The sequence below is a fragment of the Pristiophorus japonicus genome, chromosome 15, assembly GCF_044704955.1.
Source record: "Pristiophorus japonicus isolate sPriJap1 chromosome 15, sPriJap1.hap1, whole genome shotgun sequence".
NCBI lineage: Eukaryota > Metazoa > Chordata > Chondrichthyes > Pristiophoridae > Pristiophorus > Pristiophorus japonicus.
In genome coordinates this window covers 110,979,001-111,004,806 of record NC_091991.1, presented here as the reverse complement: position 1 = coordinate 111,004,806, position 25,806 = coordinate 110,979,001, and the positions used below count along the sequence as shown (strand labels likewise).

Here is a 25,806-nt window from a genome sequence, read left to right as displayed (position 1 = left end):
ACAGCAAGTAATTAGGAAGGCAAATGGAATGTTGGTCTTTATTGCAAGGGGGATGGAGTCTAAAAGTAGGGAAGTCCTGCTACAACTGTACAGAGTGTGGGTGAGACCACACCTGGAGTACTGCGTACAGTTCTGGTCTCCTTATTTAAGAAGGGATATACTTGCATTGGAGGCAGTTCAGAGAAGGTTCACTAGGTTGATTCCTGAGATGAAGGGGTTGCCATGAGGAAAGGTTGAGCAGGTTGGGCCTATACTCATTAAAGTTTAGAAGAATGAGAGGTGATCTTATTGACACCAGATTCTGAGGGGGCTTGACAAGGTAGATGCAGAGAGGATGTTTCCCCTCATGGGGGAATCTAGAACTAGGGGGCATAGTTTCAGAATAAGGGGTCTCCCAATTAAAATGGAAATGAGGAAGAATTTCTTCTAACAGAGGGTTTGAATCTAGGGAATTCGCCACCCAAGAGAGCTGTGGAGGCTGGGCCCTTGAATATATTTAAGGTGGCGAGAGACAGATTTTTGAACTATACGTGAGTCAAGGGTTATGGGGAGTGGGCAGGAAAGTGGAGTTGAGGCCAAGATCAGATCAGCCATGATCTTATTGAATGGCGGAGCAGGCTCGACGGGCCGAATGGCCTACTCCTGCTCCTATTTTTCATGTTATGACTACATTTCAAAAGTAATTGGCTGTGAAGCACCTTAAGACATCCTGTGACCATGTTAAAGCACGATCTACATAAAGGAGAAAGGAATAGAAGGATATGCTGATAGGGTGAGATGAAGTAGGGTGGGAGGAGGCTCGTGTGGAGCATAAACACCGTCATAGATCAGTTGGCCTCAATGACCCATTTCTGTGCTGTAAATTCTACATAATATGCAGATTCTTCATTTCTAAGGGAGTGACCGAAATGGTCAGGTTAATGGGTTCAGTCTAATTGCACAGTCATGATCAGCTGTAGCATGCCAGGAAGATCAACAGCTGGAGCTTGGCGGCACAGCCATGCTGAAGATACAACTAATTCTGTTGTACAGGTTGAGAATAGGAGCGCTTCCGACTGAGTTTCAAATGGAAATGCTACAAACCATTCCAATTTATTTTTGCTTGCAAGAGGATCAAATGTAGTAACACGGGGTTCTGGTTCAAAAATCAGTGAAAAACGCAGATTAAGTTATTAAAAAATACCTTTCAAATTTAAATGTCAATGCTATAGTACTTACAACAGAAATCAGTTTAAACTGGCTGTCAACAGGTTGTCTGCAGAACAATGAGAGGCCGAGTTTAAGGTGGCAGTTCAAATATAAATTATTTGTGTACATGCAAGTTCTGCGTTACCAGGCAACTTGCAAATATACAGGATCGCATGAGAGGACGTAATTAAGTTAGTGGCTGCATGTTAAATAGCATATATAAATTACCTGGATTTCCAGAAGTGACAAGTTAATGCTCAGTTAATGGTAAATTAACCAGCTGGGTTGAAACCTGGCATGCCAATAGGAAAAGAGGAAAAATGAAAAAACATTTTGCAAGTTTTTTATTTTATTTATTAATTCAAGGGATGTGGGTGTCGCTGGCGAGGCCAGCATTTATTGCCCATCCCTAATTGCCCTTGAGAAGATGCTGGTGAGCTGCCTCCTTGAACCGCTGCAGTCCGTGTGGTGAAGGTGCTCCCACAGTGCTGTTAGGGAGAGAGTTCCAGGATTTTGACCCAGCGACGATGAAGGAACAGCCGATATATTTCCAAGTCATGTGATGTGGAGGGGAACGTGGAGATAGTGGTGTTCCCATGCGCCTGCTGCCCTTGTCCTTCTAGGTGGCAGAGGTCGCAGGTTTGGGAAGTGCTGCCGAAGAAGCCTTGGCAAGTTGCTGCAGTGCATCTTGTAGATGGTACATACTGCAACCACGGTGTGCCGGTGGTGGAGGGAGTGAATATTTAATGTGATGGATGAGACACAGTTCAAGCAAACTACTTTGTCCTGGATGATGTTGAGCTTCTTGAGTGTTGTTGGAGCTGCACTCATCCAGGCAAGTGGAGAGTATTCTATCACACTCCTGACTTGTGCCTTGTAGATGGTGGAAAGGCTTTGGGGAGGCCGGGGCAAGTCACTCGCTGCAGAATACCCAGCCTCTGACCTGCTCTTGTAGCCACAGTATTTATGTGGCTGGTCCAGTTAGAAATCTGGTCAATAAGGTGGGGGATTTGACGATGGTAATGCCACTGAATGACAAAGGGAGGTGGTTAGATTGTAACTTGTTGGAGATGGTCAATATCAGGCACTTAAGTGGCACGAATGTTACAGGCCACTCCTCAGCCTGTTGTTCAGTTATAAAATGGAACGAGTGACTAGTAGAGTTCCACAGACATGTGATTGAGACCTTGTGTTCAAGATATTCATAAACATGAGGAAATTATTTCTCGTATTATAAAATTTGCTGATGCGTATAAGGGAGATTCATAACATTTCAATAAATCTCGAACCATTAAGCAGCTGCTGCAAGGGTGGGTTTTAATACGGATAAATATATTTAAGCAGGGAGAGAAGAGGGGTGGAACAATTGTTTGTAGGAATAAATTAAGCAAGCCAAATCCCACTTTGGTAATGTATATTGTAAAAGGAGATGTAAAGTACCTGTACACATTAAGGGGATAGTCATTAGTAAAATGAAATAAGATTTGGGTGATTATTGAATGTTTATTCAAAATTTTCAATCGATGGGAAGCTGGCAACAAAAGCTAGGATGAAGAGGATGACTAGAAGCATAAACTTAGTACATATGCTGCCCTAATGTTCCCCCACCCACCTCCCAAATCAGTGTAACCTGCGACTCCCACCCCATAAGCCTTTAGTACTGTCAACTCACGCCAGCATATTTTCAATACATTTCCAAAAGAGAAAATTTGTTCAGTAAACTTCATTACTGGTCAGGATTTTTTGATCAAGACAGAGCCTCATCTGAAACAAATTTCCACAGTACGAGTACAGAAACAAGGTGAACAAACTCATTGCAGAAAACATTCATGTACAACTAAATGTTTAAATAAAAGTTTAAGTCTGAATTGCAATTATTTCTTTGGTGACTCAACAATAATTTTCTCTCTCAACTTGCTCTCTTCCATTTGACTCTCCTCGTGTTTGTCATGATACTGCCCGTTAAAATAATTTATTAGGATAATTCAGAGAAGTGTGAGACAATGCACTTTAGAGGGCTAATAAGGAAAGGGTATACACATTAAGCGGTAGGCCACTTAATAGATGAACAAAGAGACCTTGAAGTGCTTGTCCACAGATCCCTGAAAGTTGCAGGCCAGGTGGATAAGGTGGTTAAGAAGGCATACAGAATGCTTGCCTTTATTGGTTGAGGCATAGAATACAAGAGCAGGGAGGTTATGCTTAAATTGTATAATACTTTGGTTAGGCCACAGCTGGAGTACTGCATGCAGTTCTGGCTGCCATATTATAGGAAGGACATGATTACACTAGAGAGGGTACAGAGGAGATTTACTAGGATGCTGCCTGGAATGGAGAATCTTAGTTATGAGGACAGATTGGATAGGCTGGGTTTGATCTCATTGGAACAGAGGTGGTTGAGACCTCTGAGCTGTACAAAATATTGAGGGGCATAGTGGATAGTAAGGGCCTAAGTCCATTGGTGGAGGGGTCTATTATGAGGGGGTATAATTTTAAGATGGTTGGTGGAAGGTTTAGAGGGGATTTGGGGGCTTCTTTACTTAGAAGGTTGTGGGGATCTGGAACTCTCTGCCTGGAGGAGTGGTGGATGCAGAAACCTTCATCATTTTTAAGAGATGGCTGGATGGGCACTTAAAGTGCCGTAACCTGCAGGGACCTAGAGCTGGTAATTGGGATTAGACTGGATAACCTCTTGTTGGCCGGCGCAGATATAATGGTAAGTACTGCAGGGAATCGAATACAGCCAGGGTGATTTCCTGGACTAGTTTCAATCGCCTGGATGGGTTGGAGAGGAATTTTCCCAGATTTTCTCTCTCCCTAAATTGGCCTGGGTTTTTAATCTGGTTTTTGCCACTCCCAGGAGATCACATGGCTCCAGTTGGGGTGGAGTGTAGAATGTTTCAGTGTAAGAGGTGTCGCAGTTGTGTGAGGCAGATTGGTTGGGCTGGGTGCTCTGTGCCTTTCCGGCATTGTTCATAGGTTTATATCCAACCTTTAGGGCTGCTGACCGAGGGCCGTGCGGCTCTATTGGCCGGCGCGGACACGATGGGCCGAAATGGCCTCCTTCTGCGCTGTAAATTTCTATGTTTCAAAATCAGCGGTGCAACATCAGACCCTGGGCAAAGGAGAGCAGCATAATATTGGAGTCAGAGGTGGACACTGCCTCGTGGAATAGACTGTACGTACACCATTTATCGCTACCAACGCTAAGATGCATCAACGGCACTGGATTACAAGTCAGTGAGACACTGAGTGCACTTTTGGACATCCAAAAGGATACTGAAAGCATTGGAGGCAGCTCATCAAAAGACAACAATGGTAATTGTGGGAACTTGGGCTCGAACTCTAAAAGACTCAAGTGATTTTCATCAGAGAACGGCTGGGTGAAAGGCAGTGGGAAGAGAAACTCGACCCTGCTGCTCTTTAAAATGATGAAAGCATCAATCTAATAGAAACAAGCAAGTTATTGAATTTGAACTGGGAGCACAGGATACAAGGATGAAATTAAACAGCCTCAAGCGAGACCAGAGCAGGACATGTGGAACAGATGCCAAGCAAAAGCACTGTTAACTCTTTCAACAACAAAATAAACTGCACGTTGTACTTACTTTGATCTTTTTGCACTGGTTGCTTGGATTTCTCTTGTAGAGACACTGCATTGGTGTACAAAGCAGCTCCAGGCATCGGTCCTAAGATTTTGTTCTTCGGTACCTCTGTAATAGGAGATGTCGTACCCCAACTTGCTGTCCCTGACTCCATGTTCTTCTCTTTGACAATTCCAGAGAAAGGTGCCACGGAGCTGCAGGTCTGGTTCTTGCAAGCTGCAGTGTTCGAGGCCTCTGTCACTTTGTCAACTATGGTCATCATTCATTTCTGCAAAAATATGGTTAAAACAAAAGATAGTTATATACAGGAAAGCCATTAACTACTAAAACTTAACTGGTTCTCTATAAATATCCCAAATCCTATAATGGATTTGGCATTCACTTATTCTTCGAAATAAGTTCTCAACGCCATACTATAAACATTCCCATAAACTATCAAATCCTAAGGGGGAAATTTGACTCTCTGCCATGAGAGCACTGCATCATCTCACACGACTTTCTTACCATGCAACTTGCTGCAGAGGTACAAATAATTAGTTCATACCCAAGTTCAGATTTTAACTCATTTTTACTGGCTTCCAAAAATTTTTAATGGTCTGAACACAAAAATGTCTCATTTTATGTTCATTCTTTAGACTTTCTCACACATTTTGATGCCTCAAGCATGAGGAAAAGTCATGAATTGCTCAAAATATATTTTCACAGCTGCCTTTTAAGGTACTTATTGAACACAACACTGTTGCAATACTGAATGCCTTTATACTTCTAATATTGTCAATACTACATTTTGCACCGCACCTGCAACGCATTGACTTCTTGCTTGGTGTACAGTTCCACCAGCGCCAGTTACCCTCCAGTACTTTGCCTAAGTGATCATTATTCATGAGGGTTACTAATGCCAATATGGCATTCAACCATTTTTTGGGGGGTGGGGGCAACGTCACAGCTGAGTTCAATCCTGTTCTGATCCAATGTCTGCACGTGTACATTTCTGAGCAGGGGGTGCTATATGGCAATTAGGAGTGCGAATTCTGAAGTTTGCTTTCCTAGCCAAAAGGTTCTGAAGCCAATTAGAGTGTCCTTATTGCTGCCCTAGCTGAGAACACCTGGAACAAACAGATTTGACTCTGGGATCTACCTAGTTGGTATGGGGAGAGGGGAAGAGATGCACTCTTTCTAAACCTAGCGTGTTTCATCAAAATTCACTCTACGCCACTGTCTTACAAATACTCGTTAGTTCTAAGCCAGAAAATGCAATACTTAAGGCAGCCTATCCCCTATGGTGAGAAAAAAACACAAGGGAAAACTTTGAAAAGAGGACAAGAATGCGAGAAACCTCTCACTTTTCCCATGAAACACCTTACTGCGATGAACAAGTTGTGCCTCTTGGTGAATGTTGGGTTGTAGGTGGGAACCATTCACAGGAAGATATAAACCTTTTTTTAAAGGTTTAACTATTTAACTATTAGTATTTTGTATCTGCAACGCCCTGTTGTGGTCAAGTACAGACACTATTTTTGTGTGAAGAATATTGTAGGGTAGGCAAAAGGAGATTCCAAATAATTTTCTGGCCAATGCTGTGGGACCAGAGATGCCTTTCTCCATTTCTGGCCACTGCTTATTATACACACAATCAATTTGGGGAAAAAAAGAGACACGGACTGAAACTGAAATATGCCAAATAGTTTGATGAACATCATGAGCTGATTTTCTATCTACCAATTGAGTTAATGATAAGAGTCAAAACCTAGAGAGAACCTCCGTCCCAGCACAAAGTGCATCCGAAGTACATACGCAGTAATCTATATACCTTATTGGACTCCTGATGAGGCATTGGATGAAAGCTTGTCTTGAGAGTGGGAGGGCTATGAAGCTTCAGGAACATCCACAGGGAATCACTTGGCTGATGACGCAGGTCTCTCCAACAGGGAGGTTCTTAATGTCCATGGTCTTACTCCTGTGGTGACCCTGTTCACGTATGGGAAAGGACTGAGGTATCAATTCAGGGCAGCTAGGCTCCCTACACGTGAAACTTGTCAAAAAAACACGACTGGAACAAGGGAGAGATAATTGGGCTCGTTTGATGGTGCTTGTGGAAACTGCCATTTCTTATCCCTGTGCTATTTATGTTTGATGATAGTCTCCGGTTTTCAGATTCGGTTCACTTTGGACCTGCCCTGGAAGTTAGCATAGAACTTGAGGCCACTGCAAGTGACTTTAGCTAGTATGCATCGGAATTGCTAGGAGAATCTTCCTAAAGCTAATACAGATCTTTAAAAAAACTGAACTGAAAATCTCTAAGTAAAAGTCAATGTGCACTCAGAAATTTTTTTTTTTTTTAAATCAAAATTCAATCAAGTTAATGCAAAAATAGATATGGCTAGAAAATTTCACAATAGCACATATTTGCAGCTGTGATGGGAATAAGCCTTGGTATAGAATATTCAACATTAGCTTTCGAAAGCTATAGCACGCTGATGTATTTTCATGTAACATCATGGTTGAAGGACACCGGTTTACAGTGGCAATCTTCCATTAATCATAGAAACATACAGCACAGGAGGCCATTCGGCCCATCGTGCCTGTAGAGCTGTCCAATCAGTCCCACTCCCCTACCCTTTCCTTATAGCCCTGCAAGTTTCCCCGTCATTTTCATCTGAACCATCAGCTAACAGGGAACTGTAGCATAGTGGTTATGTTACTGGATTAGTAATCTAATGATCCAGAGACGTGACTTCAAATCCCACCGTAGCAGCAGGGGAATTTAAATTCAGTTAATTAAATAAATCTGGAATAAAAATCTAGTATCAGTAACGGTGACCAAGAAACTAACGGATTGTTGTAAAAACCCATCTGGTTCACTAATGTCCTTTTGGGAAGGAAACTTGCCCTCCTTATATGTGACTCCAGACCCACAGCAATATGGTTGACTCTTAACTGCCCCTCTGAAGCGGCTCGGCTGTCAAGGCAGCGGCTCCTTTTCAAGGGCAATCAGGGATGGGCAATAAATGCTGGCTTTGCTAGCGACGCCCACATTAATATAAAAAAATAAGCCCAGTGCATCCCACTGCAGTGAACAGAGGAAAAGAACACAAAGGCCTGCCACACTCACCAAAGACCACATGGAAACCAATGCCTTTATGTTGAGAAGAATGGGCAGAACACTGTCTGGAGAAAGTGTTGATTTAAGTGAAGAACAAAGGGGCGAAAGATTAATGTCTATTTAAGGACAGTTGGAGGCTAGTTATTTTTCCTGTTCAAAAAGCGTGCAGCAATTCTGTGCTGTACGCTTTTTTGTTGCGTATATTCAAGGTTGAGATAGATTGATTTTTGGACTCTAGGGGAATCAAGGGATATGGGGATCGGGCAAGAAAGTGGAGTTGAGGTCGAAGATCAGCCATGACCTTATTGAATGGCGGAGCAGGTTCGAAGGGCTGTATGGCCTACTCCTGTTCCTAATTCTCATGTTATGTCCACTGATGCACAGGTTTTACTTCAGGGTTAAATGGTCTTTTAATTTACAGATTTCCAGCATAGGAAACCTGGAGATAACTGAATATTTATTAAGCGTTAAAGACACAGAAGTTATTTTAAAAAGTTGGAAAGGTGAGACTTTTTGTAACAGTCAAGCAGCTCCAGGCCAGGTCTGCCACGTAATAGCTCAATCAGCAACTCAACAAGAATTAAGCCATCCAATTTTATTCCTTCAGATTTTTGTAATGTATCAGTATAATACAAAAAATATATAATCATCAAAATAAGAATTAGGAACAGGAGTAGGCCATCTAGTCCCTCGAGCCTGCTCCGCCATTCAATAAGATCATGGCTGATCTGGCCGTGGACTCAGCTCCACTTACCCGCCCGCTCCCCATAACCCTTAATTCCCTTATTGGTTAAAAATCTATCAGTGACTTGAATACATTCAATGAGCTAGCCTCAACTGCTTCCTTGGGCAGAGAATTCCATAGATTCACAACCCTCTGGGAGAAGAAATTCCTTCTCAACTCGGTTTTAAATTGGCTCCCCCGTATTTTGAGGCTGCGTCCCCTAGTTCTAGTCTCCCCGACCAGTGGAAACAACCTCGCCGCCTCTATCTTGTCTATCCCTTTCATTATTTTAAATATTTCTATAAGATCACCCCTCATCCTTCTGAACTCCAACGAGTATTGTTAAACCTTTTATACCAATTTTTAAAAAGTTATCATTTTCTATAATCAAGACATGTTCTCATGAAAAGTGCACTGTAAACTGAAGTCAACTCTGTTCCAATGTTATCAGAAAATTGCCTACAATTTCTTCAACTCATCGCTGAAAAATGATATAGCCACTATATTCCTGTTTTACGCAAGTCACACTGTATCTCAATTTGTCTGTTAAGGAAGACACTGCATATAACTCTGAATTCCAATAATCTTGTAGGTATAACCTATAGGAGACTGGATGGCACAATACCCATAGGATCTAGTTTTAAATCCAGCCCAGACGACCGGAAAGAAAGTTTTCTCAGACGGCGATAGATAACATGTTCGAATAATCTCATTCCAACTAATGGGAAGGAGCCTGTACTTCAAAGCTCCCTGTAATCTGAAACTGGCTGTCAGGAATTTAACAATCTAAAAGGCCAACAGTTGCACACAACAGTGCAATTGAAGTGCTCCTCTGATGTGGCCAATTCAGGCTCATTGTTGGGGTACATCAGAGGAAGCATTACTCTGCAACGGGCTAGGATATAGCCGACCTGGAAGGGCTTGATGCCGACACTGGCTGCTTAAAATAGAAATGAGTTACCTTTCTTAGCACTGATAACGCCTCACCTTGCTACAGTAAAATAGTCACAGCACATTTAGAATACAGGGCAAATAAAACTGGGATCAGTGGTTTCAAAAAAAGTAAATTATAATTAACTTTGACATTCGGTGGTTACTTCCTTGAATTCTTAAGCAAGAAATGCTGAGTAAAGTGGGTGAACTGAGCAATTACTGTAACCAACGGTGCACACTAATTATCACACAGTGGAAATATGTCAGCACCTCTCCAACATCAGGAACTCGCGCTGCATGGGGAAATCACAAATGCAGACACATGCCACAATTCCACTACACAGTGCCTTGCAGCACCAAGCTGCCAAAGCCAGTCACAACAGAAGAGAATGCCAATCGCAATTAAGACTATCGGACGCTTGTTCCACTCACGCGGCAGTTGTGGCCAAAATTGGGAAAATCATTGTGAAGTCAACATCATACAAGGCGGTAAGAAATAAAATCCAAATAACTTTTATTGACAGGTCAAGGAGACGTTGCTAAATGTATGATTCGATGATTAACAGTTAATGCATAGAGCATGCCCCATTCGAGATGTATAGTGTGCTCTACTGTTTGACTCTTTGCTAAGATAACTACATAGGATTACATAGGATGTGTGCCCAACCAGCCCATGTTCAATCCGTTTATGATCCACCCGAGCCTCCACCCATCTTTCCTGATCTAAATCTATCAACACAACCCTCTATTCCCTTCTCCCTCATACGCCTTCCCTTAAATGCATCGATACTATTCGCTTCAACCACTCCCTGTAGCAGCAAGTTCCAAATTCTCAACATGCTTTGGGTAAATAAGTTTCTTCTGAATTCCCTGTTGGGTGTCTTGGTGACTATCTTATATTGATGGCCTCTAGTTATGCTCTTCCCCACAAGTGGAAACATTCTCCCTGTATCCGCTGTATCAAAACCTTTCATAATTTTAAAGACTTTTATTGGGTCACCCCTCAGCCTTTTTTTTTCCAAGAGAATAGAGACCCAGCCTGTTCATCCTTTCCTTATATACCATCACATTTCTGGTGGTATCCTTGTAAAATCTTCTCTGCACCATCTCCAGTGCCTCTACATCCTTTTTATAATATGGCAACTAGAACTGTATGCAGTACTTGAAGTGTGATCTAATCAAAGTTCGAAACAGGTTTAGAATAACTTCCCTACTTTTCAATTCTATGGGCCCAAGTTTCCACACGCGCCTAAAACGGCACAGTCCCGACCTGGACGCACGTTTTTCGCGCCACAAAGTGCGCCTAAAAAAATCCTCGGTATTCTCCACCTACCTGCAGGTCCTCTGGCCCTCGGCGCAGCCAGCACGAGCTGTGGGGGGGGGGGGGGGGCGGAGCCAGGTCCCGGCGCTGAAAACAGTGCCGGGACCTTTGCACATGCGCGCTACAGTGGGCACGCAAGTGCAGTAGCTCCAGGCGCTGAACTGTGTGGGAAGGGCCCGAAGCACGCAGCCCCTAGCCCTGGCTGAATGGCCTCACTGGGGCTTCGTGAATAAGGCTCCTCCCACGGCCAGCTCCTGCTTCCCCCCCCCCGACTCCCACTCCCCCCCCCACCTGCCTCCGGACGAGACCCGACACCCGCTCCCCCCTTGCCTCCGGACCAGACCCGACACCCGCGCCCCCCCCCCCCCCCCGACTGACCCGACCCTACCCGCGCTCCTGTTCCTGCTCCCCACCTCCCCGACCCGCGCTCCTGTTCCTGCTCCGACCCGCGCTCCTGTTCCCGCTCCGCCCCCCCCCCCCGACTGGACCCGACCCGCCCCGCGCTCCTGTTCCCGCTCCCCGCCCCCCCGACTGGACCCGACCCGCGTTCCTGTTCCCGCTCCCCGCCTCCCCGACTGGACCCGACCCGGGCTCCTGTTCCCGCTCCCCGCCTCCCCGACCCGCGCTCCTGTTCCCGCTCCCCGCCTCCCCGACCCGCGCTCCTGTTCCCGCTCCCCGACTGGACCCGACCCGACCCGCGCTCCTGTTCCCGCTCCCCGCCTCCCCGACTGGACCCGACCCGCGCTCCTGTTCCTGCTCCCCGACTGGACCCGACCCAAACCGCACTCCTGTTCCTGCTCCCCGACTGGACCCGACCCGACCTCCTGTTCCCGCTCCCCCGACTGGACCCAACCCGACCCGCGCTCCCGCCCCCCCCGACCCGACCCCCCCCCCCCCCCACTGGACCCGGCTCGACCCGACCCGACTCCCGCTCCCAGACTGGATCCGACCTGACCCCCCCCCCTCTCTCTCTCTCTCCCCCGAACCGAACCTCCCCGAACCGACCCAACGCCACCTACCTGTAAATCTGGTGCTGGGGACGGGCCCTGCCCGAAGTCTCGGGCCGGCCCGTTCAGCCTTCGGTCCCGAAAGGCCTGCCTAAAGCACTTTCACACAGGTAGGAAGATGGTTTATTTAATCTTTTCTTTGCTTATAAATGTTTATTCAGGTTGGATTTATTTGTATAATATTTGTATAAGTATAAATAAGGATTTATTATAGAATTTAATGACTTCCCTTCCCCCCACCTCGTTCTGGACGCCTAATTTGTAACCTGCGCCTGATTTTTTAATGTGTAGAACAGGTTTTTTCAGTTCTACAAAAATCTTCACTTGCTCCATTCTACTTTAGTTTGGAGTACGTTTTCACTGTGGAAACTTTCAAATCAGGCGTCAGTGGCCGGACACGCCCCCTTTTGAAGAAAAAATTCTGTTCCAAAGTAGAACTGTTCTACCTGACTAGAACTGCAGAAAAAAAAAAATGGAGAATTGCGATTTCTAAGATAGCCCGTTCTCCACCAGTTGCTCCTAAAAATCAGGCGCAAATCATGTGGAAACTTGGGCCCATTATCTCGACAAGTAAACTCTACTGCTTCGTTTGCTTTTTTTAAAAAAAAATGGCCTTGCTAACCTGTGTCGCAACTTAGTGATTTGTGTATTTGTATTCAGAGATCCCTTGGTTCCTCTACCCCACCCAGACTCTCACCCTCCAAGTAATAAGTGATCTCCCTATTCTTCCTACCAAAATGTCATACCTCACATTTATCTGTGTTGAACTTCATTTGCCAATTATATGCCCATTCTGCAAGTTTATTAATGTGTTGCAGTCCTCCTCAGTATTGACTATCCCCTCCAATTTGGTGTCATCCACAAATTTAGAAATTGTGTTTTAGATTCCAAAGTTGAAATAATTAATATAAATTGTGAACAACAGTGGTCCCAGCACTGATCCTTGTGGAACATCCTACCCACCTTCTGCCACTGTGAATAGCTACCCTTTACCCCTACTCTCTGCTTTCTGTCTTGAAGCCAGCTAGCTATCCATTCTTCTACAAAAAGGAAAATAATGCAGAAAACTAATACAAAAGCAAAATACTGCGGACGAGTTCTGATGAAGTGTCATCGACCCAAAACATTAAGTCTGCTTCCTCTTCACAGATGCTGCCTGACCTGCTGAGATTTCCAGCATTTTCGGTTTTTATCCATTCTGCCACTTGTCCCCGGACTCCACATTCTCTGAGCTTGTTCAACAGTCTATTATGGGGCACCTTATCGAAGGCCTTTTGAAAATCTAGTTAAATTACATCTACTACATTACCATTGTCTACTCTCTCTCTTGCCTCCAAGAAATTCAATGAGGTTGGTCAAGCAAGACTTTCCCTTTTGAATTCCTTACTGACTATTCATGATTATATTTTTGGTTTCTAGATGTTCTTCTATTTTCTCCTTTAGTGGGGATTCCATTATTTTTCCTTCCACCGATATTAAGCTGACTGGTATATAATTCCCTGGACATGTTCTATTCCCCTTCTTAAATATAGGTATTATGCTAGCTATCAGCCAGTCCTCTGGTACAGCATCTAATGAATGATTAAATATGTGTAGTAATGCCTCTGCTATCTCTTCCCTAGATTTTTTTAAAAATATCCAGATGCAATCCATCCGGACCAGGGGTTTTATCCTCTTTTGAGTTTGATTAGTTTATTTAATATATCCCCTCTTTTTAATTTTAAATGTACTTATCTCATTACTAATCTCATCATCCAATGTCATGTCCACTTTTCTGGTAAATACTGAAGCAAAATAATTATTTAATATTTCTGCTATCTCTCTATCGTTACCTGTGGTATTATCTTGTCTATCCCCTAATGACCCTATTCCCACCCGAACCTTCCTTTTTTAAATTGATGTGCCTGGAAAATATTTTACTATTTTGTTTTATGTTCCTTGATAATTAAATTCGCTCCTAATCTTTTCGTATCCTCCCTCAGCATGAACTTCCCTGCTGTCTATGTACTTAACGTATGCCTCTTTCCTTACCCTCAATTGTTCCCTTATGTCTTTTATTCATATTCATTCTCATTAGTGTTGTTTGTTCTTTCCTATTTGCAAAATATATTGTTTCTGCATTCTGCTGAACACTGTTTTAAATATTTCCCATAGTTTTTTGTCAATATTGTTGCCCATTTTATTTTCCCAAGTTCTATTCTCAGCCTCTCAAAATCAGCTTTTCTCCAATCTATTACCCCGGGTTTCATCATACTTATGTCTTTTACAATTAGCATCTTAAATTGTATTATATTATGGTCACTACTGCCCAGATATTCCCCTACTTTTACTTCTCTTATCTGCTCTGGTTCATTCCCCATTACTGGATCCAATAGCTAATTCTCACTTGTTGGGCTTTTTGCATATTGGGTTAGAAAGGAGTCTTGTACACACTGTAGGAACTCCATTCCAATATCCCCTTTTCCTGCCTCTTGCATCCAATTAATACCACGGTAGTTGAAATCCCCCATGATTATTATTCTGTTTTTTTCTCATGTCCCTAATTTATCTGTATATTTCTTCCTCCACCTCCCTTATGCTATTAGGTGCTCTGTGGACTACATCATCATCATAGTCAGTCCCTCGGAATCGAGGAAGACTTGCTTCCGCTCTTGGAATGAGTCCATAGGTGGCTGAACAGTCCAATTTGAGAGCCACAGTTGGGGGGGGGGGGGGGGGGGGAAACCAGGTTTGCCGCACATTCTTTCCGCTGCCTACGCTTGTTTTCTGCATGCAGTCGGCGATGAGACTTGAGGCACTCAGCGCCCGCCCGGATGCACTTCCTCCACTTAGGGCGGTCCTTGGCCAGGGACTCCCAGGTGTCGGTGGGCATGTTGCACTTTATCGGGGAAGCTTTGAGGGTGTCCTTGTAATGTTTCCTCTGCCCACCTTTGGCTCGTTTGCCATGAAGGAGTTCAGAGTAGAGCGCTTGGTTTGGGAGTCTCGTGTCTGGCATGCGGACAATGTGGCCTGCCCAGTGGAGCTGATCAAGTGTGGTCAGTGCTTCAATGCTGGAGATGTTGGCCTGGACGAGGACACTGATGTTGGTGCGTCTGTCCCCCCAGGGGATTTGTAGGATTTTGCGGAAGCATCGTTGTGGTATTTCTCCAGCGACTTGATGTCTACTGTACCCGGTCCACGTCTCGGGGGGTGGGTATTACTACAGCCCTGTAGACCATGAGCTTGGTGGTAGATTTGAGGGCCTGGTCTTCAAACACTTTTCCTCAGGCGACCGAAGGCTGCGCTGGCGCACTGGAGGCGGTATTGAATCTCATCAATGTCTGCTTTTGTTGATCCTTTATTATCTTTTATCTCTATCAATATGGATTCTATTTTCGTCTTGCTGATAGCTGCGTCACTTTTTTCTATTGCCATTGTTATCCCCAATAAGTACAGCTACTCCAACTCCCTTTTTTCCCCTCTCTATCTTTTCTAAATATGTTATACCCTGCAATGTTTATTAATTCCCAGTCCAGATTTTTCTGTAGCCATGTCTCAGTAATCCCTATTATGTCTGGTTCCTCACAACGCACGATTGCCTCCAGCTCCAGTTTTATTACGGACACTGTGCATTGCTGTACAGATAGTTTTACTCAGTTTTAATAGGATTTCCTCTCACTTTACATTGAACCATCTTTTTAGACTCCTGTTCTATAATTCTATTTATTCCCTTGCCGTCAATGTTCTCCCTTATTTTATTCTTTCCTGTGCTCTCTTTTCCTGTTTTGTTTATATTTCTACTGGTTACATTTCTTGTAGATCCCTCTCCCTATTGAAGTGCGAAGACAACAAACACTGATGTTGACTGGGAATATTCTTAAATCGGATGCACCCTATTGCCCAATTTATTGGATAGACTGAGTATCTCAGACAATTACACAGCTTGATAAAATGTTTACATCCTAAGATGATCACATCACTATTTGACTTGCGAAATGTTAAATAAAACTTCATATTTTGTCAAATTATGTAAATATTGAAATTTGTTTAAAAACCACAGTAATTACGGGGATAATCATACTTAACAAGACATACATGACATGTCAACGGATATAATTAGCCTAAATTATAAATCAATACTCCCCACCCCACAATCTAGATCCTTTCTGAAGTCTTCTGACATTATATTCCATGGCCATTGCAAGGGATGGGTAAATTAAATGGCAGTGTGGCTCCAAATGTGTGTGCAATAGTAACAGCCGTGCATTCCAAAAGTGGACATGGATACAAGTGCTATATAAACGCAATATTTAATTAAAAAGTTCAAATCTTCATTATGCTTGCAAAATTTCCCTAGCAGATCAACACCAATGGTATTCTGCAGAACTTTCACACTGCACAAAAACTGCTCTTACAATCGAATACAGATGCCGCTGCTATCTAAGCAACTTAGACTTGGTAGCAATTTAAAATATTTCATCTCATGGCGATGCTATGTTTGTTCAGACTCAAAACCTAAAGTTCTAACAGGACAAGATGAAACTGATTGGTGATGTCATTAAAATGTGTCCTCTAATGTTGTCCAATAGAAAACCGCTGACTAGCTACAGTTGCGGCTACCGTGACGTCATTTTAGCCAAACACACCCTCACAATACAGGTAAACTTACTACGTGTATATTTATTGGACACCCAATCACTCAGTAAACAAGGAAGTAAAGCGCACAATGATCAAAAAACACTTGCACGCTCTGCTTTTTGTTTTACCATTTTACCAAACACACAAAGGTTAAAATTCACATGCACATTCCATGTGAGCGAGTATTGAGATCACATGCCCAACGGTATCTATTTCTCATTTTTTATTTACTCATCAGAAATGCAATTACTCACATCAGGATTCCCAATTAGTCACATGTGGCTTGTAGCCAACGTATTGGACAACACTGCTCTAAACCTCAATAGCCATGTAAAAGCCATGATACATTCTGCATAGTTCTCACTAAACAATTACATTTGAAATAGTTTTGTTAAATGCAACAGCTCATCCAGAGCAAACTTGGTCGCTTATTTACTTTTTTGATATCTTAGAGCACGAAAATTAAAATCGTTCACCTCAATAGATCAAAAGAAGTTGAACGGCAAGAACAAAAGTATAAAATTGGGATAGCTTCCAATCTGCAGCAGTTGCACACGTGAGGAACTACCATACATACTTGATATTCACAAGTAATTTTATATTACTGACTTCAAAATGATTGGGTTGGATTAAAGCATATCATTCTAATGTTTGCCTTATTCTTGTACATGCTTTCAAAACTAAAATGACCGCTGAGCAGAAAAATTCCACGCATTAAAACGACGACAATTACTTTCCATCTTTTGCAAGTGGAGAAACTAATTGACCAGCCCATCAGGCACCAATGCAGGAACCAGTTTACATTACACTGTTTCCTACTCTGGTTCCAGTAGAGGGGTACTACAAAAATCTTAAAAGCTTCATGCTGCTTGATGGACAAGTTTCCTTTTCAACCATGGAAAGCAAACTTTACCTGAACTGTAACCAGAGGAAATCAAAGTTTAAAAATAAAGTCCTTTTGAAACAGACAGTGTGGCAGGAAAGAGATAACACAGAAACCAAGCAGAAATGAAAACAGAAACGCACAATAACATTACTACCAAATTGGTGAATTCCGTGTTTTTGCTAGGTAAAGTTGGGAGTTCATTGTCCTTGTTTTCTAGCCATGATTGAGTCATAAGTTAACAATACAAGGAAATATGCAAAACCAGCATAACTATGCCATTAAAAAAAAAATTCTCGGGTTGTGGGCATCGCTGACAAGGCCAGCATTTATTACCTATTCGATTTGTCCTAAATCTTTGTTTCGGTTTGATACGAATGCGTGGCTCGCTAGTCCACTTCAGAGGGCACTTAAGAATCAACCACATTGGTGTAAGACTGGAGTCACGTATAGGCCAGACTGAGTAAGGACGACAGGTTTCCTTCCCTAAAAGACATGAGTGAACCAGCTGGGGGTTTAAGACAATCTACCAGCTTCATGGTCACTTATTGATATAATTTATGAATTATTCTCTTTGGCAGCATTTTTATCATATTTCATCATTGTGAACAGGTAACGCAAATAAAATTTGTATTCAAATAATGGATGTATGGCACACAAGGTTCAAAACTGTAGTTTTGCTGATCCACCTAGAATCTGATCACAATGGTAAGTTTTTAGCGCCAAGAAATATCCAATTATTTAAAGTAAGTAATGTAAGTAACAGCAAAGTGGAAATGTAAAGACAAATTGTCTGATAATTTAAATTAAGCAATTTTGAATTCCCTTCCCATTTCTGATCAGCACCACTGTTAATGTGATAGAATCTTCTGATCTCTACTCCACTGCATTTCTAGATTTTAGTGTGAAAGACGCCCAAACAAAATGCAAGCACACTTTCTAGATAACATTTTGTAAACCCATGGGGTGAGAAGCCATTACACTCTGCGATATTTGTTACTAGAAAAGCTGTTGCAGTTTCAATTAAAATGTATTTGCAAAAAGAACCAAAGAAAATAATTGCTCAATTTATCTCGATGCATTTTTACAACTTCAGCTGCTTTCTTTAAAAAAAATGTTATGCTTGTATAGCAAACAAGAAATAGTTTGTGCATAAAAGGTGAAAACGAAAAACACTTTCGTTTTTCCCATGAAACGTCTGTCGGGGAAAAAAAATCCGCGTTTCTATTCAGATGCAAATCTCGATTTTGTGTGTGTATGTGGGTTACTACTGGCCAGTAAAACGTGCGGTTGGTTGTAAAGTGAACAATTCATTCAAAAAAAGAACCCAACCCAGCCCCTGGCAACAAACAAGAGAGTGAAAGGAGCTCCGCCTCACAACTTGTTCAATAACCCCCTCCCTGCCTCAGGGTGTTGCAGCCCTCACAAGCGAAAAGCCCTCCCCTCTCCCAATGAGGGGGGGGAACTCTTACCCCCAATCCTCCCCCATTTTACCCAGGTTCGGTGCAACAACATAAAACCTCACCGTCTCCTGCAAAAAGGGAAACAAAGCGGCGGCGGCTCCTGGGTTGGTGACACACACGCGCGCGCGCGCACACACACACACACACACACACACACACGTGCGCGCCTCCTCCCCTCAGTGAGGGGGCAGCCGGCTCGGGGCCTACACCCCACGGCTTGCACACAGCGCCTTCGCTCGCTTGTTACATTGTGTGTCTATTGTGTGAGCACAGGACGGAAAGTCAGGAGGGCCCGGGGAGGGCGCCATTATAAACCCAGCAACTGTGCGGGGGGAGGAGGAGGAGCAGGAGGAGGGAGTGAGGAGAGCGGTAACCATGGGAGGGAGAATGGGCGGCCAGGATGTGAGGGGAGAGGGGAGTGAGTGCAAGTGGGAGGTGGAGGCCCGAGCGGGAGCCGCGGCCTGGATTAGCCGATGAGGCGGCGGGGGGCGGTATATATATATATATGTATGTGTGTGGGGGGGGGGGCGCTGCCCCCCGGTACATACCCCGAGTGTTTCCATCACGACGGCGGCAGCGCGCGGCGATCAAGCGCCCCCAACGATTACGACACGGAGCGGGCGAGCTCACAATCAGCACATCCGGGCACCCGCCACCCGGCCCACAACGCACCGCGGGGAGCCGCTCGGCAGCGCCGCCAACTGCCGGGAGGACAATACTGCAAGTCTGAGAGGGAGTGGGGAGCCGCTCGGCAGCGCCGCCAATCGCCGGGAGGACAATACTGCAAGTCTGAGAGGGAGCGGGAGCCGCTCGGCAGCGCCGCCCGCCGCCGGGAGGACAATACTGCAAGCCAGAGAGTGAGCGGGGAGCCGCTCGGCAGCGCCGCCGGCCGTCGGGAGGACAATACTGCAACTATTTTGTTGCATCTGAATATCAAAACGTAAATCAAATGCTCCCTTATTAAAGGGGCACTAAAACCGACAATTTGAACAAATTAAACTTTAGACAGTCAACTTAAATCATATTAAAATTTGGTTGCCGGGGGTGATGATCCACTCCAGTCCCAGGAATGCAAGCCTGAGGGAGCGCTGCCGGAAAAAAAAGCTCTCAATGGGACCTCAGAGTTAGCGCTATGGTTGGGGGAAGATCAGTTTAGACCCATTTCTGTATTCTGCTTTCTAGGTGGTCAGTGGGTAGCACCCTCACTTCTGAGTCTAGCGTGACACTCCCAGTGCAGTGCTGAGGGAGTGCTGCACTGTCGGAGGTGTCGTCTTTCGGATGAGACGTTAAACCGAGGCCCCGTCTGCTCTCTCAGGTAAAGATCCCATGGTACTATTTCGAAGAAGAGCATGGGAGTTATCCCCGGTGTCCTGGGCCAATATTTATCCCTCAATCAACATAACAAAAAAAGATTATCGGGTCATTATCACATTGCTGTGTGAGGGAGCTTGCTATGCGCAAATTGGCTGCTGCGTTTCCCACATTACAACAGTGACTACACTCCAAAAGTACTTAATTGGCTGTAAAGCGCTTTGTGACATCCAGTGGTCGTGAAAGACGCTATATAAATCTATGTCTTCCTTTAGGTGTCAACCTGAGTGAGTTGGTAGCACTCTGAATCATAAGGTTGTGGGTTCACGCTCCACTCCAGAGATATTGGCAAATAATCATTGCTTTAGTAGCGGTGGTATAGTCTTCAGCTTTGGTAGAACTGGGGGCTACTGGAATTTGGTAGTGTAAGGTCTTTTGATTTGTGGAGGGGGAGCCTGGAGTTTTTGCAGAACTGTGAAATGCGAATCTGAAGTTTGACACAAGTGGGATTGAATGCAAGGCTTCACTCACTGGTGGATTCCTGGTGTCTGACAGACCTGAGGGGAGGGGCATGGCAAAGGCTGAACAACATTGGGCTGGGTACTCCCATGGTTTGTAGCATTGGCTTGTGGCTTTTAAGGAATCTCCATCAGCATTCAATCGGTCTGTTCTCTCGGATGGATGCAAAATATTTCTTGGATTACTATTCAAGTAAGAGCAGGCGATTTCTCTGTGGTGTCCTGACCAATATTTAGCTCTCAATCCACATCACTAACACAGATTATCTCATTGTGAGACGTATCTGTGCACAAATTAGCTGCTGCGCTTCCAACATTACAACAGTGACTGTATTTCAAAAAAAGTACTTAATCGACTGTAAAGTGTTTTGGGACATCCTGGGGTCATGAAAGGGGCTATAGAAATGCAATTTGTTGTCATGGCAGTAGCTTTCTCACTGAGTGCAATCATCATAGCCAGTCCCTCGAAATCGAGGAAGACTTGCTTCCCTCTAAAAGTGAGTTCTCAGGTGACTGTACAGTTCAATACGGGAATTACAGTCTCTGTCACAGGTGGGACGGACAGTCGTTGAAGGAAAGGGGGGGTGGGGAGTCTGGTTTGCCGCACGCTCCTTCCGCTGCCTGCGCTTGATTTCTGCATGCTCTCGGCGACGAGACTCGAGGTGCTCAGCGCACTCCCGGATGCTCTTCCCCCACTTAGGGTGGTCTTTGGCCAGGGACTCCCAGGTGTCGGTGGGAGTGTTGAACCTTATCAAGGAGGCTTTGAGGGTGTCCTTGAAACGTTTCCTCTGCCCATCTGGGGCTCACTTGCCACGCAGGAGTTCCGAATAGAGCGCTTGCTTTGGGAGTCTTGTGTCGGGCATGCGGACAATGTGGCCCGCCCAACGGAGCTGGTTGAGTGTGGTCAGTGCTTCAGTGATCGAGAACACTTAACGTTGGTGCGTCTGTCCTCCCAGGAGATTTGTAGGATCTTGCAGAGACATCGTTAGTGGTATTTCTCCAGCGATTTGAGCCATACAGGAGGGCGGGTATCACTACAGCCCTGTAGACCAAAAGTTTGGTGGCAGGTTTGAGGGCCTGATCTTCGAACACTCTCTTCCTCAGGTGGCCGAAGGCTGCGCTGGCGCACTGGAGATGGTGTTGAACCTCGTCATCGATGTCTGCCCTTGCTGATAATAGGCTCCCGAGGTATGGGAAATGGTCCACATTGTTCAGGGCCGCTCCATAGATCTTGATGACTGGGGGGGCAGTGCTGTATGGCGGGATCAGGTTAGTGGAGGACCTTTGTCTTATGGATGTGTACGGCCCATGCTTCCGTACGCCTTGGTGAAGATGTTGACTATGACTTGGAGTTCAGCCTCTGAATGTGCGCAGACGCAAGCATTGTCCGCGTACTGTAGTCAATGACAGAGGATGGGACAGTCTTGGATCTGGCCTGGAGGCGACGAAGGTTGAACACTGGTTCTATAGTCTAGTTCCACAAGCGGGGAGCTTGTTGAGTGTGAGGTGGAGCATGGCAGCGAGGAAGATAAAGAAGAGGATTGGTGCGGTGACGCAGCCCTGCTTAACCCCAGTCCAGACGTGGATTGGGTCTGTGGTGGATCCGTTGGTCAGGATCACGGCTTGCATGTCGTCGTGGAGCAGGCGGAGGATGGTGACAAACTTTTGGGGCAGCCAAAACGGAGGAGGACGCTCCATTGTCCCTTGTGGTTAACAGTGTCAAAGGCCATTGTGAGGTCAAAGAAGGCCATGTACAAGGCTTGGTGTTGTTCCCTGCATTTCTCTTGTAGTTGTCGCACCATAAAGATCATGCCCGTTGTACCCCGTAGTGGACGGAATCCGCACTGTGACTCCGGGAGGAGCTCCTGAGCCACAGGGAAAAGACGGTTGAGGAGGATTCTTGCGATGACTTTCCCAGTGCCTGATAACAGAGAGATTCCTCTGTAGTTGCCGCAGAGGGACTTGTCCCCTTTTTTAAAGATGGTCACGATCACTGTATCTCTGAGATCTCCCGGCATCCATTGAGTGCAATATGTCTCCTCTGAATGGCGGTAACTCTCTCTCTCTCTCTGAATGGCGGTAACTCTCTCTCTCGGAGGGCTTTAACACTCTCTCTCTCTCTCTCTCTCTCTCAGGGCTGTAACTCTCTCTCTCTCTCCGAGGGTTGTATCTCTCTCTCTGGGCTGTAACCCTCTCTTTCTCTCTCCTTCCCTCTCTCAGGACTATAACTCTCTCTCTCTCTCTGAGGGCTGTAACATACTTTCTCTCTCTCTCCCTCTCCCCAAGGACTGTGGCTGTATCTCTCTTTCTCTGGCTGTAACTCTCTCACTCTCTCTGGGCTGTAACTCTCTCAGGGCTTTAACACTCTCACTCTCTCTAGGGGCTGTAACACTCTCACTCTCTCTTTCTCTTTCTCAGGACTGTATCTGTCTCTCTCTCTCTCTTCCCCCCTCTCTCTCCGGGCTGTAATTCTCTCACTCTCTCTCTCTGGGGGCTGTAACACACACTCTCTCTCTCCCTCCCTCTCTGGGCTGTAACTCTCTCTCTCATTGTCTCTCTCTCTGGGGGCTGTAACCCGCTCTCTCTCTCTGGGGGCTGTAACCCCCTCTCTCGCTCTCTCTAGGGGCTGTAACCCCCTCTCTCTCTCTGGGGGCTGTAACCCTTTCTCTCTCTCTCTTTCTTTCTCTCAGGGCTGTAACCCCCCCCTCTCTCTCTCTCTCAGGGCTGTAACCCTCTCTCTCTCTCTCTGGGCGGTAGTTCCGGGTAGGCTCCACCGCTGAGTGACAGTGCTGCCTGTCCCAGTGTCAGTGGCCCCCGGGCGGTGTGCTGAGCTGGGGGAGCGCTGCGGACAGAGATCGCGGATCCCTCTCCCTGCCCCTGATGTTGGACGGAGCGATTGAGAGCGGGGGGCTCGGGGGCTCGAGCTGGTCCAGCGGCTCCCCCCCGCGGGATCCCGGCCCGAACACGGAGCGACCCCGGGCCAAGCTGGCGCTCAGCTTCCCGCAGGAAGGCCCGGCTGCTTTCGATGGTAAGTGGCTGCTGGCGGCAGGTCTGATGCAACCCGTGGTCCCGGGGCCCAGCCTGTGTCCCGGAGCTCAGACCCAATCCATTGTACCGGGGCTCAGACCCAACCCTTGATCCCAGGGCTCAGACTCGACCCCCGGGGTTCAGAGCCAACCCCTAGTCCCCGGAGCTCAGACCCAGCCTCAGCTCCCTCTATTACCTCTGTGAGGCGCCCTGGGGCCACCCTTCTATCTGCAAGCCCCAATACAATCATAGAATGACTGGCCTCCTTCTGTGCTCTTTCAGCCCGCTGTTCCTGTGCCGACTCTATTGGAAGAGCTGTCCAGTTATAGAATCATAGAATGTACAGCACAGGCCGGCGGACCATGAGCTATCCAGTCTAATCCCACTTTCCAGCTCTAGGTCCGTAGCCCTGTAGGTTACGGCACTTCAAATGCCCATCCAAGTACTTTTTAAATGTGGTGAGAGTTTCTGCCTCTACCACCCTTTCAGGCAGTGAGTTCCAGATCCCCACCACCCTCTGGGTGAAGAAATTTCCCCTCAAATCCCCTCTAAACCTCCTACCCATTACTTTAAATCTATGGCTCCTGGCTATTGACCCCTCTGCTAAGGAAAATAGATCCTTCCAATTCACTTTATCCAGGCCCCTCATCATTTTATACATCTCATTAAGGTCTCCCCTCAGCCTCCTCTGTTCCAAAGAAAACAACCCCAGTCTATCCAATCTTTCAGTATAGCTAAAATTCTCCAGTGCAGGCAACATCCTTGTAAATCTCCTCTGTACCCTCTCTAGTGCAATCACATCTTTCCTGTAATGTGGTGACCAGAACTGCACGCAGTACTCCAGCTGTGGGCTAACCAGTGTTTTATACTGTTAGTTCCCCTGCCCAACCCCGGTCTTTCCCAATAGCCCTGCTAGTTTTTCCTTATCAAATATATATCCAATCCCCTTTTGAAAGTTACTGTTGAATTTTTTTTTTATCCTCATTTCCCCTCTGATGTTTTTTCCCCCCATTACCTTAAATTTGAGTCCTCTGGTTACTGGAAACAGAAGGGGTATGTAGACAAATCATTGAAGATTGCAAGGCAAGTTCAGAAAGCTGTTAAAAATGCCTCTCTTCCTGCAGCCCCTTTAAAATCGTACCATTTACAAGTGCTACGATATAATTTGAATTTCCATCGCACCTTTCATGACCTCAGTGTAAATTCCTTACTGTACGGTATGAAACCACACAAGGCACATTCTGGGGACAAGGTCACTCTGTGAACGTAACTCTTTATTCACAGGACTCCGAAGACGATGACCCTGAGTGGGACCTCCCTTTTTATACCTGTGTGATCAGGTAAGGAGTGTCTCCCACAAGTTCACCCCTTGTGGTCAAGGTGTGCATCTAGGTTGAGTGTGTCATGTATGTAACTACAATGTAACACCACTGTATTACTGTATACGAGGATGTCCTGCAAGCCATGGGTTGCAAAGATCGCACGTAGGCTTTCCATGGTGGTGGATGACGTGCAAAAATTCAGAATGATGCACTCGATCCATTTCGAGTACGCATCTACCACAATAAGGAACATCTTTCCCATGAACGGGCCCGCGTAGTCAATGTGAATGCGTGACCATGGCCTGGTGGGCCAGGGCCACGGGCTGAACGGGGTCTCCCTGGGGGCATTACCCAGCTGGGCACACGTCGTGCACAATGTTCCAGGTCTGAATCAATTCCAGGCCACCAAACGTGTGACCGGGCAGTGGCCTTCATCAGCACAGTGCCTGGATGATCGCTGTGGAGTTCCCTGATGAATGCCTCCCTGCCCTTCTTGGGCATAACTACCCGGCTGCCCCATAGTAGGCAGTCGGCTTGGATGGAGAGCTCATCCATCTGTCTCTGGAATGGTCTGACCTCCTCAGGGCATGCTCCGTGTGCGGGCGCCCAATCCCCAGTCAGGACACATTTCTTAATCAGGGATAGGAGGGGATCTCTGTCCAGATTTTGATCTGGCGGGCTGTGATGGAGGAGCCTGCACTGTCAAAGGCATCAACAGCCATGACCATCTCAGCGCTTTGCTCCATTGCCCCCTCAGTGGTGGCCAGTGGAAGCCTGCTGAGCG

The 25,806-nt window shown here is 45.7% G+C and overlaps 2 protein-coding genes across 7 annotated transcripts in view; one reads left to right on the top strand and one right to left on the bottom strand.

The window, feature by feature from the left end:
• Window positions 1–19,499, bottom strand: part of usp42 (ubiquitin specific peptidase 42) — a 94,286-nt gene extending 74,787 nt beyond the window's left edge. For 5 of the 6 annotated variants that reach the window (XR_011596805.1, XR_011596802.1, XR_011596804.1 and 2 more), the window contains exons 1-3: window positions 19,393–19,499; window positions 6,604–6,761; window positions 4,797–5,061 (exon numbers count right to left, since the gene is read on the bottom strand). Coding sequence is in view for 1 of the 6 variants with exons in the window: in XM_070900781.1 (XP_070756882.1) it covers window positions 4,797–5,055 (259 nt within the window). In the remaining 5 variants the exon portion in view is untranslated. The remainder of the gene's footprint in view (window positions 1–4,796; window positions 5,062–6,603; window positions 6,762–19,392) is intronic. The other variant, XR_011596803.1, reaches the window with a different exon arrangement.
• Window positions 19,500–23,341: 3,842 nt separating this feature from the next.
• Window positions 23,342–25,806, top strand: part of eif2ak1 (eukaryotic translation initiation factor 2-alpha kinase 1) — a 58,899-nt gene continuing 56,434 nt past the window's right edge. Inside the window, exon 1 of the mRNA XM_070900780.1 lies at window positions 23,342–23,701. Coding sequence (XP_070756881.1) covers window positions 23,554–23,701 — 148 coding nt within the window. The 5' untranslated portion in view covers window positions 23,342–23,553. The remainder of the gene's footprint in view (window positions 23,702–25,806) is intronic.